Source organism: Elephas maximus, chromosome 1, assembly GCF_024166365.1.
Source record: "Elephas maximus indicus isolate mEleMax1 chromosome 1, mEleMax1 primary haplotype, whole genome shotgun sequence".
NCBI classification, from domain to species: Eukaryota; Metazoa; Chordata; class Mammalia; order Proboscidea; family Elephantidae; genus Elephas; species Elephas maximus.
The window spans coordinates 170,667,720-170,683,387 of NC_064819.1; the positions used below are offsets into that span (position 1 = coordinate 170,667,720).

Here is a 15,668-nt window from a genome sequence, read left to right on the forward strand (position 1 = left end):
ATATTATTTATAATTTCTGAAAAAATATATGGTCTATGCTAACAAAATCTTTAAAACATGAGTTCCAACAAACTGTATTGCCTATATTGCCTCAAGATTTAAAAAATACCCAAACCATACTTAACCCCAATTAACTAAAATAAAGTCATACAACTTCCAAGGAAACATAACAGGCCCTCTTGTTGCTATGGCAATGCCTGTGCTCTGCACTGCTTGTCAGTGATGGAACTGCCAGGCACAATCAAATTAATCTCTCTCCCTCTCTGTGCTCTTATACATTATGTGGTGGGAGCTAACCCTCTAAGGATGACAAGATGACAATGGAATGACAAGGTGCTCTGCTCACACTTTGGTCCAGCAGCAGAGAGAAGCTTATACACATGTGACGGCATCAAATCCTTCTCCCATTTGTCCCTTCCTCTCCTCCTATCTCATAGTCACACATCTGAACACGAAGCCCAGGTAAATGAAGCAACAGGAAAGGGAAAAGAGTTAAACTGGGTTATGAGCTATTAAGAGCCCTAGTGGCACAGTGGTTAAGAGCTCGGCTGCTAACCAAAAGGTCGGCAGTTTGAATCCATCAGTCACTCCTTGGAAATCCTTTGGGGCAGTTCCACTCTGTCCCATAGGGTTGCTATAAGTTGGATCGACTTGATGGCAATGGGTTTTTTTGTTTTGTTTTGTTTTATGAGCTACTAAATAAACATATAGGAGCCATTTTTTCCTCAGGCTGTTTCATTACTTTCCTCTCCTTAAATGACCATGTAAAGTGGGATGCAGGGTATGTGTGCTGACGAACAGAGATCTTGCTCAGGATGTGGCATCATGTGACACGTGCAAAAATAGAGCACAACATAAGAAACAGGAGCAGCAGCAATTTCGCTGAAAGGGTTCACTCAAAGTTTCTCTTCACCTTTTCCTGAACTTCATTTCTGCTTAATTGAGCTTCCTTTGCTGCGTAATGTTATGAAGTGTTTTTGTGCCATTATATCACCTACTGTTTGAGACCTTTAAAGGGTAATGCCTTCGCTGGAACCTACGCAAGCCTCTAGATTTAACTACCAGTAGATGGGAAATACAAGACACACGTTAATCAATACTATGGGGGTGCACTCAGCAAAATTCCAGAATGTAGGACAATTCTACAACCTCACTACTCAGAGTGGAGCTCACTGACCAGCCATACCAGCATCACCTGGGCACTTGTTGTTAGGTGCTGTCAAGTCAGCTTGCTAGACAGGTGGAATCTCAGGCCCCACCCAGGCCTGCTGAATCTAATTTTTACTTTAATAAGATAACCAAGTGACTTATTTAAAAAAAAAACAAAACATTGCCGTCGAGTTGATTCCGAGTCATAGTGACCCTACTGGACAGAGTAGAACTGCCCCAAGGAGTGGCTGGTAGATTCAAACTGCCAACCTTTTGGTTAGCAGCTGAGCTCTTAACCATGGTGCCACCAGGGCTCTAGATGATTCATATGTAAGTACATTTACTAATCACAGTTTGATAGGATAAATACCCCATTTTTTAAAACAAACAAAAAAATGCGAAAACACAGACAGACGGAGACAAAGGGGAGCCTACAGACTGACAGACTTCAGTTATCAACCACATGCAATGTGTAGATGCTGTTTGAATCCTGATTCAAACAATCTTACCAATAAATAATTGTGAGAAATACTTACATATGCATTTTAATGTTCAAGTCTACTGGTACATTCAGGTTAATGAATAGATGGAATCATGTAAAAATGGCTTCATTAGGAAAATGTATAAATTTAATTTTCATAGAGTAGAGCTGCTTGTAATTTTAAGTACATGCTAGGCAAAGTGAAAGCAAATGGACTTTGGAGAATAACACTGGATAATTTCACATGTTCCTATATAGAACCCAAGCACAAGGAATAAGGCAAGCTTTTTTTTTTCATTTACATGAATTACTTTAACCAATCTATGAAAACCTATTTGCAACACTGCTTGGTCATAATGAAGGAATCAGGGGATCGCAGGTTTCTCCAAGGAAATAGGCTGAAGTTGAACAAAATGCATTTGGGCCAGTCACTGAGTGTAAGTGGACTCATCTGCAAAGGGACGAATAACAGCTGCTGTGCCTACCTTTCAGGATCGTTGGGTTCAAATGCAGGAATGCATGTGAACGTGACTCATGCATTACAAAGCACTAGTCAAATGCTGGAGCCCTGGTGGTGCAGTTGTTAAGAGCTACCTGGCTGCTATCCAAAAGGTCGACAGCTTGAATCCACCACCAGCTGCTCCTTGGAAACCCTATGGGGCAGTTCTACTCTGTCCTGCAGGGTCGCTCGCTATGAGTCAGAATCGACTTGATGGCAATGGCTTTTTTTTTTTTTAACGAATCGCTTGGTTATCTTATTAAAGTAAAAATTGGTTAAACCAAAGCCGTTGCCGTCGAGTCGATTCCGTCTTATAGCAACCCTGCAGGTCAAAGTAAAACTGCCCCGTAGGGTTTCCAAGGAGCGCCTGGTGGATTCGAACTGCTGACCTTTTTGTTTGGGAGCCACAGCCCTTAACCACGACGCCACCAGGGTTTCTTTTTTGGTTTAGTCAAATGGTATTTGCATTTTTTTCTTTTCTGTTTAAACCACAGAGCCAATATGGCTAAAACGCATAAGCTTTGGAATCAGACAGGATACCTAGGTTTGTATGCCAGCACTACTCCCCATGGAACTGGAACCACAATCATTATGTAGTCTCGATGTTCTCATCTGTAAAATGGAAACAATATCCACTGGAGTGGGCTGTGTTGTTGCTTCCCCTTCCTGTGGCAGCCACTGCAGGAGGACTAACAGATTCGCCTTGTTGACGTCAGGCCTGGACCAGGAAAAGGGAATGGAAGTGACATGTGCCACTTCTCAGTGGAAGCTTTAAGAGCCATCGTGTGATTCTGCCACTGCTGTCTTCTTTCTGCTAGGAGAATGGCAATGACCCAGACAGCAGCTGCTGGAGAAAAAAAAAAAAAAAAAAAACCCACTGCCGTCGAGTCGATTCCGACACACAGAGGACACGGTAAAGAGCAGTGCCTGACCCGCAGGAGAGAGAGAAAAAAGCCTCTCTTATGCAGTACAGTTGCCGACGAGTTGAGGTCAACTCATGGCAAACCCATGTATGCCAGAGCAGAATTGGGCTCTGTAGGGTTTTCGGTGGCTTATTTTTTTTGAAAGTAAATCACCAGGCCTTTCTTCCAAGGCACCTTTTGATTAGCAGCCAAGCATTATAACATTTGCACCACCTAAGGATTCCCTCTTTGCTATAACCTCTGAGATTTGGGGAACTGTTAACACTGCGTTATTTAGCAAAAGCTGCCTAATACAACTCTCCATTCAGGATAATAGTGAAGGTTAAATGAGATGAGGTATAGAGTGCTTAAAAAATAACAGATATTATTGCCAATAAATGTTTGTTCCCTTCTCCCTGCTAGCATTAATGATGCTGATATTTTTGCTGGGAGCAGCTGCCCACCACTGCCCTTATCTGCACATCAGAGTCCTGAATAACCAAGAGCTTACGTCATTTGTTTTAGGGACCTAACATTTACTGAGACCTACGACATGTTCAAAATGCAGTAAATTTTCTTATTTTAACCTAACAGCTCTGAGAGACTGGTTTTATATTCTTTGTCTTCCAAGGAAAAAATTTATAATACGGGGAAGTTTATGGCATTTTGATGGGTCTGGAAATAGAAAAACAAAAACAGCGTTTGGTAGTTCTGAGCTAAAACCTAAGAGAGACAAGAACTAATCAGTTTTTAATAAATTATATGTAAAGGTGAATTAAATAATTCATAGTTATTATTAGTGCTGTACTCAGGTACTAACACCTTTCATTTAACTGCAGGAGTGGGGCCAAGACATTAAGAATGAGGACTGGTCAAAGCAGGCATGAATGTGGATTTGCTGTGTGATTCACACACACACACACACACACACACACACACACACACACAAAAACCCAGTGCTGTCGAGTCGATTCTGACTCATAGCGACCCTATAGGACAGATTAGAACTGTCCCATAGAGTTTCCAAGGAGCGCCTGGCAGATTCGAACTGCCAACCCTTTGGTTAGCAGCCGTAGCACTTAAGCTATACATAGCTATACGTATTTGCATTAATATGTAAGACTTTCCATAAGAAGCCTGAGACTAAAAAATTAAATAAACAAGCAGGTTGAACATATTTTAGGTAGAGCAAAGAACAACTAGACAAGAGCAACAAACTTCTTTACAAACACTGAAGTTTCAATTATCCACATGGGCAATGGCCGTTTGGACTCCACTCAAGATTGACCAGAAGGAAAGGGAAGGGAAAAGATCAGGAGTTGATGCTAGAACCAGCAGGCCTATGCTAGGACAAGATTCAAAAGGCCATGTGACTTAATCCAAGTCACGCAATTAACACCTACTAGAGGCAAGATCTGAACCAGGTCTGCATGGACAACGTGTGTGATCAATCACTGAACACCCTGAAATGCATGCTTCTAGAGGAAAAGTACAATATGGATGTTACGTAATCTTGAAAATAGGTTTCAATTCTATTTCAGTAACAGGTTCCCTAGGCAAATGTTGTGTTTGCTTTTCTAAAATGTTATTTTACCCTCAAAAGATATAAATTTTACAATAAGATACTACAGAAAAACAAAACTGATTTTTAGAAAATGAAAGGTCATTCATGCAGTGTTTGTTATTGGTGTTTCCTAAGCTAGACAGTAGAACTACAGAAAAATAAGAACTATAAAAATAAGCTAATCATTCCACAGAAAAAAAAAAAAAAATCACATGAAGCATTTAACCACAATTCCCTTTCTGCCAACCTTACTTAGTATAGTAACTACTATACATGGAATTGGAGCCCAGGTGGTGCAATGGTTAAGAGTTTGGCTGCTAACCAAAAGGCTGGCAGTGTGTATTCACCAGCTACTCCTTGGAAACCCTATGGGGCAGCTGGAATTGACTCAATGGCAACAAGTGTTGTTTTTTTTTTTTTTGGTTATACATGGAATTAAGATGTGTAAAGTAGAAGGTCAATGAAAAAGAGGAAGACCCTCAACAAGATACATTGACACAGTGGCTGTAACACTGAGCTCAAACACAGCAATGATCATAAGGATGGTGCAGGACCAGGCAACATTTTGTTATGTTATACGTTAAAGTCGCTATGAGTCTGAACCAACTCGACGGCACCTAACAACAACAATTGGTCCATTTTTAAAAGCTTATTTACTGCCAATTTGTTTCAAAGAGGCAGATGATGTATTTGATATGCTAGTAAATTACAGAATTTGGTCAACCTTGGTCAACACCTTCAAAAATTTATCCCGGAATAAGACAGAACCATTTCCAATTTCTCATTTGTGCTGTTCCTCAGACCCCCCCTTTAGATCTGCAATGCATTTCCATGCCTAGGCTTCTCTTTGGAAGGTTACCCCAATAAGGAGGCCTTGTAAATTCCAGTGTCTCCTCATCATGTATTCCAGGAAAATTCTGAATCCAATTTACCCACAGCTTTCAAAAGTTACAAGATCAGCAACATAACCATTTAGGATTGTTGAACGTGTTTATGTATTTTTTTTTAAAGTTACTGTAGTTTAAAATACAATTGGAAATATGAACAACTCTTAGTACAAGCAGTGGAAGAACTTTTCTGCCTTTTTGTTATTTCCCATGAATTTGTTTAAAGTTCTTATAGCATCGTTCTCAGAATAATTCTTAAAACAATTTTAGCACTGTTCTTAAAATAACTTAGTTTCTCTCATTTTAGTTAGCCATCTTCAACGTCTGTGTTGTTAGTGTTACTTAAAATGTTTTAAAACAATCTGAGCTACAGAAGAGTTCTCCTTGGAAGACTTGCGTCTTGGTGGGAATGGTTTCCATCATCTTCAGTCATATTCCATTTCCAAAGCATCTTGGTGCTCACACTCTTGGACAACCATTCAGTAGTAAAGCACTCATCAGCTGCTTCCCTATCATATTTAACACATTGCTTGCTGGGTCTATGTTTTCACTCTAACAGAAATCATGAAACCAACTAAGTCAACTATCTGCCATACCATCTGGGCTCTTTTACACTATTCCATTATCCAGTATTTAAGTAAAGCATATGGCAAAATAAGTGAACAATTTATAGAAAAAAGAGATATTTTATAGAAATAAAAGTCCCGGAGTAGGATTTTAGCTGATGTACAATATGAAAAAAAAAATCTAGACAAAATTTACCTTTAGACTGCCAAATAGTTACTTGCAAAGTTATTTTTCTGATCAAAGTTTTGATCTGTCTATTGCCAATGACATCCATCAGACCCCTGGAGCAAGCATTATCAGTTTTGGGGTAACTTACGAAGAGAGGAGATACTGGAGGTCCCCCGGAGAAACTGGTGTAACCCATCATCACTGTCACTGGAACTGGCTATACTGTTCCTCATTTCCAGCATGGAGATCTGTGTGCAAAGGCTGAGCTTATGATCCAGCTTATTGACTTTCTATGAAGCAAATTTTTAAGATGTCTCAGTTTTGTGGCACATAAATCATATACTAAGTAGCATTTACTTTTCCTTCAAATAAGGTAGCACATATAAAAGATTACGAGGCACACAGTAAGTGTTCAATAAATATCGGCTATTTTTTTTTATTACATTAACTATATTATGGAAAATCAATATTAATTTATATTAAATTAATAAAAATTATAGCTTATTTATTATTCTGGAAAATAATAAGCACCAACTTAATTTGAGAAAAACCTAGACAAGATGACTTTAAGAGCTCACACATTCATTCTCATTGTTCCTGGAGATCCTTAATAAGCAAATGGTACTTATCACAGCAACAATGTTTTGCAACTTCCCTTTTGTAATTGTTTCAATTTCTTTCTAAGCAAATGTGGAGAAACTAAAATCAAATCCAAAATTTCCAAGATCTATACACCTCTAAAATCTCTAGCTGAAGAGTTGCAGGCTTCCACCCCACACCTCTGCAGTCACCTATGGGCTTGCTGGCAGGGGCTTGGTCCGTGTAAGACCAGAAGGCAGCAGGGTGAAAATGTCAGCTTCCCGCTCATTGGAGTTGGTCAGAGTTTCCTGTCTGTGATCTCCACGCTGCCCTGCCTTCCCTGACCAACTCCATCCCCACCTCCTCCCACTCACTAACCATTTCATTAGATTGCTTAACAGATTCTTGGTGAAGAGGACAGCACATCCTACCACAGATGGAGGCCCTGACATTTACAGACTCCTTTGGTTTTTTTGGTTTTACTAAGTAATGGCAAATGTAATAATTACAAAATATTTCCTTAGTCTCCAGAAATGATTCCCTGAAGGATTTCTAAATTACAAGAACCCCCCCACTGCACTTACAACATGACTAATTGGTGAAAATTTGGGAAAATATGTATTACATAAATCAAGGCATACCTCACCATACATATATATTCAACAAAGTAAACAAAGTCAGAAAAACACTTACTTTATCATTTAATGTAGGATCATTCAGTGAGTACAGCTTGTTTGTAATGTCTTTTCCTATAATATATCTAAATATTTCATACAGGAAAGGTTCTGATTCTAGAAAGTAAGTTAACCTTTCCCTGGACCAGCACAAAAATTTGCAGTTATCGTCTGCAATAATGGTGACCTGCCAAAGAAACAAACATGCAAAGAAAAAAGTACGTCATTTATATGAATTATGACTATAGTAATTTGGGGGAAGAGAAGAGTAGAAAAATGTAGTGGATATTATCATGGCAATGATGTGTCAAATTAATGAAATTAAAATTAGGTCCAAGATACATAAGCTTCTACAACTATGTATATAATTATGTTTAAAAACAAGAAATCTACAGACTAAATAAAACCCAGTTCTCAGAGTTCTGCTGTCTCATTCTGTGAGGTCTTGTAATGGAAGAACAACTACAGTGGGAATACTGCTGCTGTATAGTGTGTGAACACCACTGTATGGTGTGCTAGGCTGACAGTCCAGCTGGAGGTATCATTTATGGCTAAATATTTCCTTATACCTGATGATTACAATAGAAGTTTATGAATACAGCTTCAAGTAAACAAATTGAGGTAAGATTCCTGAGGTAAGCTGTAGATGAAAGACCTTCCGCCTAGCTGACTCTGCAAACACACACTACCCCAGGTTGCTGTCGTGCTGATTCTGACTCATGGAGACCCCGTGTGTGTCAGAGTAGAACTGTGCTCCATCGGGTTTTCAATGGCTGATTTTTCAGAACAGATTGCCAGGCCTTTCTTCCAAAGCACTCTGGGTAAGCTCGAGTCTCCAACCTTTTGGTTAGCAGCCAAGTGCATTAACCATTTACGCCACCCAGGGACTCCATGAAGCACTAAATTTCATTCATTCTTAAAATATACGCTATTATATAAAGCGTTAAAAAACAAAGATGTCATCTTGAAGACTAAGGTGTGCCTGACCCAAGCCATGGTATATCTCAATTGCCTCCTATGCATGCGAGAGCTGGACAATGAATAAGGAAGACCAAAGAAGAATTGCTGCCTTTGAACTGTGGTGTTGGTGAGGAATACTGAATATACCATGGAATGCCAAAAAGAATGAAAACTCTGTCTTGGAAGAAGTACAGGCAGAATGCTCCTCTGAAGCAACAATGGCAAGACCACGTCTCACACACTTTGAACATGCTGTCAGGAGGGATCAGTCCCTGGAGAAGGACATCATGCTTGGTAAAGTAGAGGGTCAGCGAAGAAGAGGAAGACCCTCAACAAGATGGACCGACACAGCGACTGCAACAATGGGCTCAAGCATAACAACAATTGTGAGATGGCGCAGGACCTGGCAATGTTGCCTTCTGTTGTATGTAGGGTTGTTATGAGTTGGAGCTGACTCGATGGCACCTAACAGCGACTTTAGGCCACACGCTGTTCAAGGCACTAAGGCTACAGTGGTGAACAAGAACGACAAAGTTCATGTCCCAAGAAACTTACATTCTAGCAGATGAAGCTGATGATAGAAGAAGAAATATGACCATGTTGGGTGGCGGTAAGTGTACTGAAAAATACAGAACAGGGGAAAGAGGTAGAGAATGACTAGGGGGTGACGGTCAGACATAATGCTACTCACTTTATATATGTATTACACTTTTAAACAGTGAAGGTATTTTTATATCTATTATACAAGTAGATCCTCCAAACTGCCTTGAAGATAAACCAAAAAAACCTGTTGGCATCGAGTCGATTCCAACTCATAGCGACTCTATAGGACAGAGTAGAATTGCCCCACAGGGTTTCCAAGGTGTGACTGGTGGATTCAAACTGCTGACCTTTTAGTTAGTAGCCTGAGCTCTTAACCACTGTGCCACCAGGGCCCGTGACTTGGAGATCAGACAGGTATTATTCTTCCTCATTTTTTAGGTGGCAAATAAGAGGCACCAAAAATACTTACACACAAACACATGTTAATTAGTGGAGGAGTGAGCACTTCTGACTTACATCCCAAAAATATTTTTCTACCAGGCCAAACCCTACACAAGATGTCCAATACTCATCAAGGTGATCATATAAAAAATATTTTGGTCAAGTGACCACAAGGTTGGCTGCACAGTCCATTGAGAGCCCCTAAACAGAGAACCTCTGAACACAATGTCATGAAGCTTACATTCTAGTGGAGGAAGCTGATAATAAACAAAGAAATATGACAAAAATTAGAAAGATTTACAGAGAGACAAGTATAAGGTCAAGCCAGCCTTGAGAAATTCCCAGAAATAGTAGAAAATAGGGAAGTAATCTCAAGGCAACTGAATACTATTCTATAGGACTAATCACAGAAAGGTGAATACTGGGCCCTCCTGGTGGTCTAGTCATGTGGCCAAGCGCTGAAGAGGGTGTTGGGGGTTAAGAGACTCAAGGTCTCTTAGTTTTGCAAAGATGTTACCTATGACTTTGGAAAGTATAATTCATGTACAGTGGGGCACAGAGTTTAAAAAGGAGTTGGAAACCATCTAGGAGAAAAAAGAAATTGCACTTGGGTGATATATAAGGCCTTTAACTTATCTTCAGCCATTTTAGTTGCCTCAAGTTTCTATTGAGGTAATAATACTTTTAATATGATACTATAATTTCCTTAGCAATTCCATTTTTCATTGGTGGTTGAAAAATACTTTAAACCTGTTTAAATCACTATTAAATGTAATGGTAATAAGCTATACCTACAGTACATTTTTTTTTTTTTTTACAGTACATATAAATAGTTTTCAGGTCCAGAGAGCAGGCATTTAGTTGGAAGCTGGTAGTTAGCCTGTTGACTGAGATCATTCTGTTTGATGACTAAGACTTCATTTTTGCCAAATAGTTTTGTTTAATGATCTTCTGTCAAACAGTGATATAAAATATTTTTAATGAGGAATTTTTACAAAGTAATACAGGAATATTTAAAGCTTGGGTAAACTAGATTTGCTTCTTAAGCTATTAGGCTACCTCAGCAGTGCCATGTTTGAGTTCTTATGAAGAGCTTTACTAATGAAATAAAAGCAAATACGACAATGGAAAACACAAAAGGATTTCTTTCATGTAAAGCATTAGACTATAAGTGTGTAACAGGGTTCGCCATGATTGTCTCCAGGCACTGGATCAGTCAGTCCCTCACCTTAGATTCCAAACCAATTCTACACCCCACATAATGGGAAGACAGAGGCTCCATTACCTAAGAACAAGGGTGCCTGAGGGAACTGCTGAATGTGCTAGAATCAGAAATGGCCGCCTGACAATATGACTGGATGACTATCCACAATGGAAAATTTATTTTTTTTTATGCATTGTACAACATTTCACACACCAGGAACATGATAATGACCTAGAAGTGATCTATTCAACTAATACTTATCGAGTTCCCATACGCACTAAGATATATCAGAGTCAAAACTGGCAGATCAAATCGCTTCATAGCTTAATCAAAACGTTTACTTAATAATACTAAGCTAATGTTTTATTTAAATACAGTTAAAATTTAGCGCCCATTTTTTTTTTTTTCACAAGAGCTTGGATATATCCCTCCATAACATTCCTCTTTCCCTTAACGCAGTAAAGCCTTGATTTTCAGGCTTCACAGCACAAGACACACTATTGACTATGGGAAGGCAACAGTGGGAGGTAAAGAACAAAAGAAAAATATATAAGTAGTGAAACAACTGAAATGTAAATATGAAACAACTGCACAAAGAAGAAGAAATCAAACACAAAACAATATTTCTACCTTTTATAGTAATGATATTTACGATTCTATCAATAGTTATACGTAGCCACTTTGGTTTGTAAGCACCAAAAGGACTTGTAGACACTTAAGGGAGAATGAACTGTAAGTTCAGAATCCTTTTCCTCAGCTGTTTTTCTCTATGTCTGTTATCACTATAATTACTAAACAGTTACCTGAACCACAATCACCATGTAATCTCAAGGGACGGTCACTGAGCTGGATTGCCTTTTCTTTTCCCTTTATCACCCTACTGGATAATTCATTAGCATCCCTACCAAAGAATGAAGATACAAACATTCAAAGGAAGCAGCTCCTTGTCAAAACATGTGTAAACTGTTCACAGAGAAAAATGAGATTAGTAGGTAGAAAGCACGTGGGTAGAGAAGTCTGACCACTGAGGACTTCAGGTAACCCCTTCTGGAGCCACAGGTAATATTAAGAAGTCGGTCCTGGGAGCACATGACATCTTTCATTTGGGAACTTGCTTCAGTAAGAGGCAATATACTCCTACACAGATGTGCAACTGCTATTTTCGCTCTCGAGTATTTGCCAACAGGAACATTTTGTAAATGATCAAAACACAGTCTCTCCCCAGGGCTTACTCTGATGGAGTTTGCTCCAAGTATACAGGATGCAAATTCAACATCACTAGGGTAGTTTTTACCAACCAGGAAATGCCACCTCAGGCTTTATCCAGAGAAAAGCGGACCGGTTTCTGAGAAGGGTGAATAAATGTCCATCAGCCAGCTATGCTACCTCAATTTCGCTCATGTTTTTGGAATCTTTGCAGCAATTATCAGGAATCCTTCTTCATGACCAAATCTCAATCCCCAGTACCAAAGAAAAAATAACTGTTGTTAGTGACAGGAATTCCTTTTCTTGTTAATATAACAGTGAAAATATAATATTAAGTCCAGTGGAAAATATAGTAGTACATGTTAGTATCCCTGGTCCCTCAGGAACCACTTGGTTCAGGAAACAAAGGAGGCTTAGTTCCTACCTCCACCCTGAATCTCAATCTCCTCAGGATTATGAGACTTGAGGTATTATATAAAATCACCTGCAACTATACACAAGGAAAACGGACACAACAGATAAATGTTGGACTTGGGGAAAAGAAATTGTGGGGAGGTCAGAGGAAAGATAGTGAGAGAAAAGTAGCGGCCCTGCACCGGTTTGTAGACAGCAGTGACTAAAAATACAATAAGAACATAAATCTCAGTGCACAGTTGACCCTCACAATACGCAAGGTGAGAGTGTAAATCAGAGGAGAGAGAAGCCTGGACATAGCATCAGCTTTCTGCTTCTGTACCGTGAGCCCAGTCAGCTTGGGGACAGCGCTGTGGCAGTCAGTGCATATCTATAGGACGTAACCTTAACAAGCAGTGCAGTTACTCGGACATTAGTCAGGCAGGGCAGAAGCAGGGCAGGGCTGAAACTATTGTAAATGAAGTAAACTAAACTGTATTTCTGTCAATTTTCCCCTTTATCTCCACCTCTGTGGCATCCCAAAATGGCTCTAAAATAAGATTTTGCTAATAAGAAATACTGACATTTTCCTGTCTCCCGTGGTAATAGTCCCCTTCATTCCATCTCTTAACTAGATTTTCTCTCTTGCTTATAAGCAACCCTGTTCTCAGGATATTTCCTTAAGGAAACTCTCATCCATTTTCTTGGCTAATTTCCCATCAAGAACAAAGTGAGTAAAATAGGAGGGCTGAGCACTTACAGAAAGAATTGGAACAAAGCGCCATGTAATGGGGCAATTTTATCTTAAGAGACATAAAGAATATGCTGAGTAGTCCACATTCAAACTCCATTCTTTGCCCCTAAGCATATTTATTAAATACAAAAAAAGTAAAGGGATTAGCTTTTTTATAAAGTTTTCTAGGGCAAAGCCAGTTTTCTGGCTTTCTCCAATAAGAGTATTCAATGTAAATGAACACTAATTACCTACAACTGACATTTTCATTTTTTCTCATCAGAAGAGGATTGGATTTTTTTATGGGAAATTTAGAAAAATTCAAATAAGCAAAAAAGGAAGAAATTAAAAAGCAATCAAACTCACAACCCAGAAATAATAGTGTTAATACTATGGCCAAATTAGAATATATCTTTCTAAGACTTTTTTATGCATATATATATACACTATTTTGTTTAAGTTTCTTAAAAAATGGAATCATGTAATATATACTATTTAGTAAGTTCTTTTTTAAATAAATCATGGCCATTTTTAATTAATATTCTTTGGGTTTTGAACAAGACATGAATTCATTTAAATCTTAAATACCATACCAAAACATACCTGGAATTTTTCACCTTTGTGCATCTGGGTTGATCTAAATTCAGGAGAATCTATAAAGGCACAGGGGTAAATGTTATGCAGAAAATGTCCTCGATAGGAGACCTTCATTCTGGTAACAGAAATGAATGTTAATAATAAACACAAAATATTTCACAAATAACATGATGATCCTGAAAATCATCTGTCTTATTGGTTTATATTTCATATTGAAGTTTTAAAGACTCCAAAGACGGCTGACATAATCAAAAGCACTTCGTAAAGCAAAAATAATGTAAAAAAGGAACATAAAAGACAGCATCCAGTGTTGAACAAAACATGTGGCTTCCTACCAACTGGTCTGACCCAATGGTTATCATCTCTATTATAGCTGGAGTGACACTATAACTTATTATTCAAACCAGGATACTTCTGAGAGGGAAAGCAGTGGTATAAATAATTATACCTGAACCATAGATACACACTGGGATTCTCCCTAGAAAACTGATATTCCTACCAAAAAGAAAAAAAAAAAACCTCTGAAATGTTCAGAAGTTTCTTGAATTTTAATATCAACTTTAAGTCTGACTCATTAACTTCAAAAAGAAAAGGTTAAAAAAAGTTAAAATTTCACAATTGAGAATCCTGACGTCAACAAGATTCACAGCAGCAAACGCTAACGTGTTGCTCTAGAGCACAGCTCCAAAGTGTAGTTGTAAAATAAAATTTCACCAACAACAAACCTTGTCCACCTCCTCCATTAGTTGGCAATATTCCCACCCCCCATTCATCGCTACCCAGAGGCCATGATGAGATTAAAGGCAAACTGGGAATTTCAATTTTCACAGAGCACTTACTTTCCTTTCAGAAGGACACTCAGGCGGTCATCAACAGAGGTTTTGTCCTCTACAGCGTAGGTCTGACCCTTTTTCAAGGTTTGGATCATGCAAAACTGTCCAGTTAATCTTCTGAACAAATCTGGAGACACACGGAGTGGTTCAAACAATCGCCTGTAGATGCCACTGAGTTCCTTTTCAATCTTTACCTGAAACACAGCAATGAGGAGATGCTGTGCTAACACTGACGTCTGTAGTCTCAACGTGGTTTTGAGGATAAACCAATCTTTGATGCATACCAGCACCCTTCTGTATTAGGTCCACTGAGTCTTACACAGAGAGAAAGTGGTGATATAAATTTCTACTCTAGATTCTAGAAGGGCTTTTTTGCAGTTAATCTGAATTTAAGAGCACACGGGGACGATGTACACTGTTGATCACACTTCTTCCTGTGGGCTATAACGCAACTGCTGAGGCTTTGAATGTTGCCAGGACATTCACCCTCCCAATCTTCGCACCTTCTACAACCAGCACAAAACCTTTTCATGTTTAAAATACTTTTATATCACTAGAAGAAAAAAATTACACTTTTAAATATTACAGCAAGATGATAGACATAAAATAGCCATCAATGTAGAAACAAATTTGTGAAAATAGTATGTACACTAAGCATTTTATCTTCATGTAATTATTATTTAATACACCAATAGAGGAAAACAAACATTCACACCTGCCACCATTGCTTCTCATTTATTTATTCTCAAGCAAAGACAAGGGAAAAAGAAAGATGTAAATGGCTTTCAGTAGAGCAGTTTCATCCTAAACCTAAATGAACTCTGTAGATTGGAGAATCTGCTGGTAAAATAAGGCTGGCTACTGGAGGAAGTGAAAAGTAGAACTGCTTAATCACCTCGGTGGTCAGATTCTCCAAGGCCCAGGTCAGGTCACGTCACGTCCCCTTGTTGGGCCCATCTTAGTCTCTGGAAGCCACACTAATTGTTAAGGATGGAAAAGTGTACAGGACTGTGAATGAACTCTGGGGCCCAGATCTAAGGGTCATCTGTCCCAGTGAAATCTACAGCAGGTGACAAGAGCTGTTCAGACGTTGCTCCGGCATTTGCAATGCTCTTACTTGTCCTGCTGTCCCATTTTAATGAAGAGCTAGTGTTTACATTTTTCAAAAAAAGTAGGTTTATAGTCCGAGAAGAAATAAAAGCACAGATACTAAGTAATTTACCTGCTTGGTGCTACCATCACACCAGCAACTTCTAAACCTTATGTTCTGGGGTTTCAGCAAGTTCTG

At 38.9% G+C, this 15,668-nt stretch overlaps 1 protein-coding gene across 2 annotated transcripts in view; it reads right to left on the minus strand.

Moving 5' to 3' along the window:
* Positions 1 to 15,668, minus strand: part of BVES (blood vessel epicardial substance) — a 46,923-nt gene that overhangs the window by 16,207 nt on the left and 15,048 nt on the right. The window contains exons 4-7 of one of the 2 annotated variants that reach the window (XM_049898190.1): positions 14,387 to 14,574; positions 13,554 to 13,662; positions 7,490 to 7,657; positions 6,366 to 6,465 (exon numbers count right to left, since the gene is read on the minus strand). In XM_049898190.1, coding sequence (XP_049754147.1) covers positions 6,366 to 6,465; positions 7,490 to 7,657; positions 13,554 to 13,662; positions 14,387 to 14,574 — 565 coding nt within the window. Of the gene's footprint in view, positions 1 to 6,365; positions 6,508 to 7,489; positions 7,658 to 13,553; positions 13,663 to 14,386; positions 14,575 to 15,668 lie in introns of both variants that reach the window. The other variant, XM_049898181.1, reaches the window with a different exon arrangement.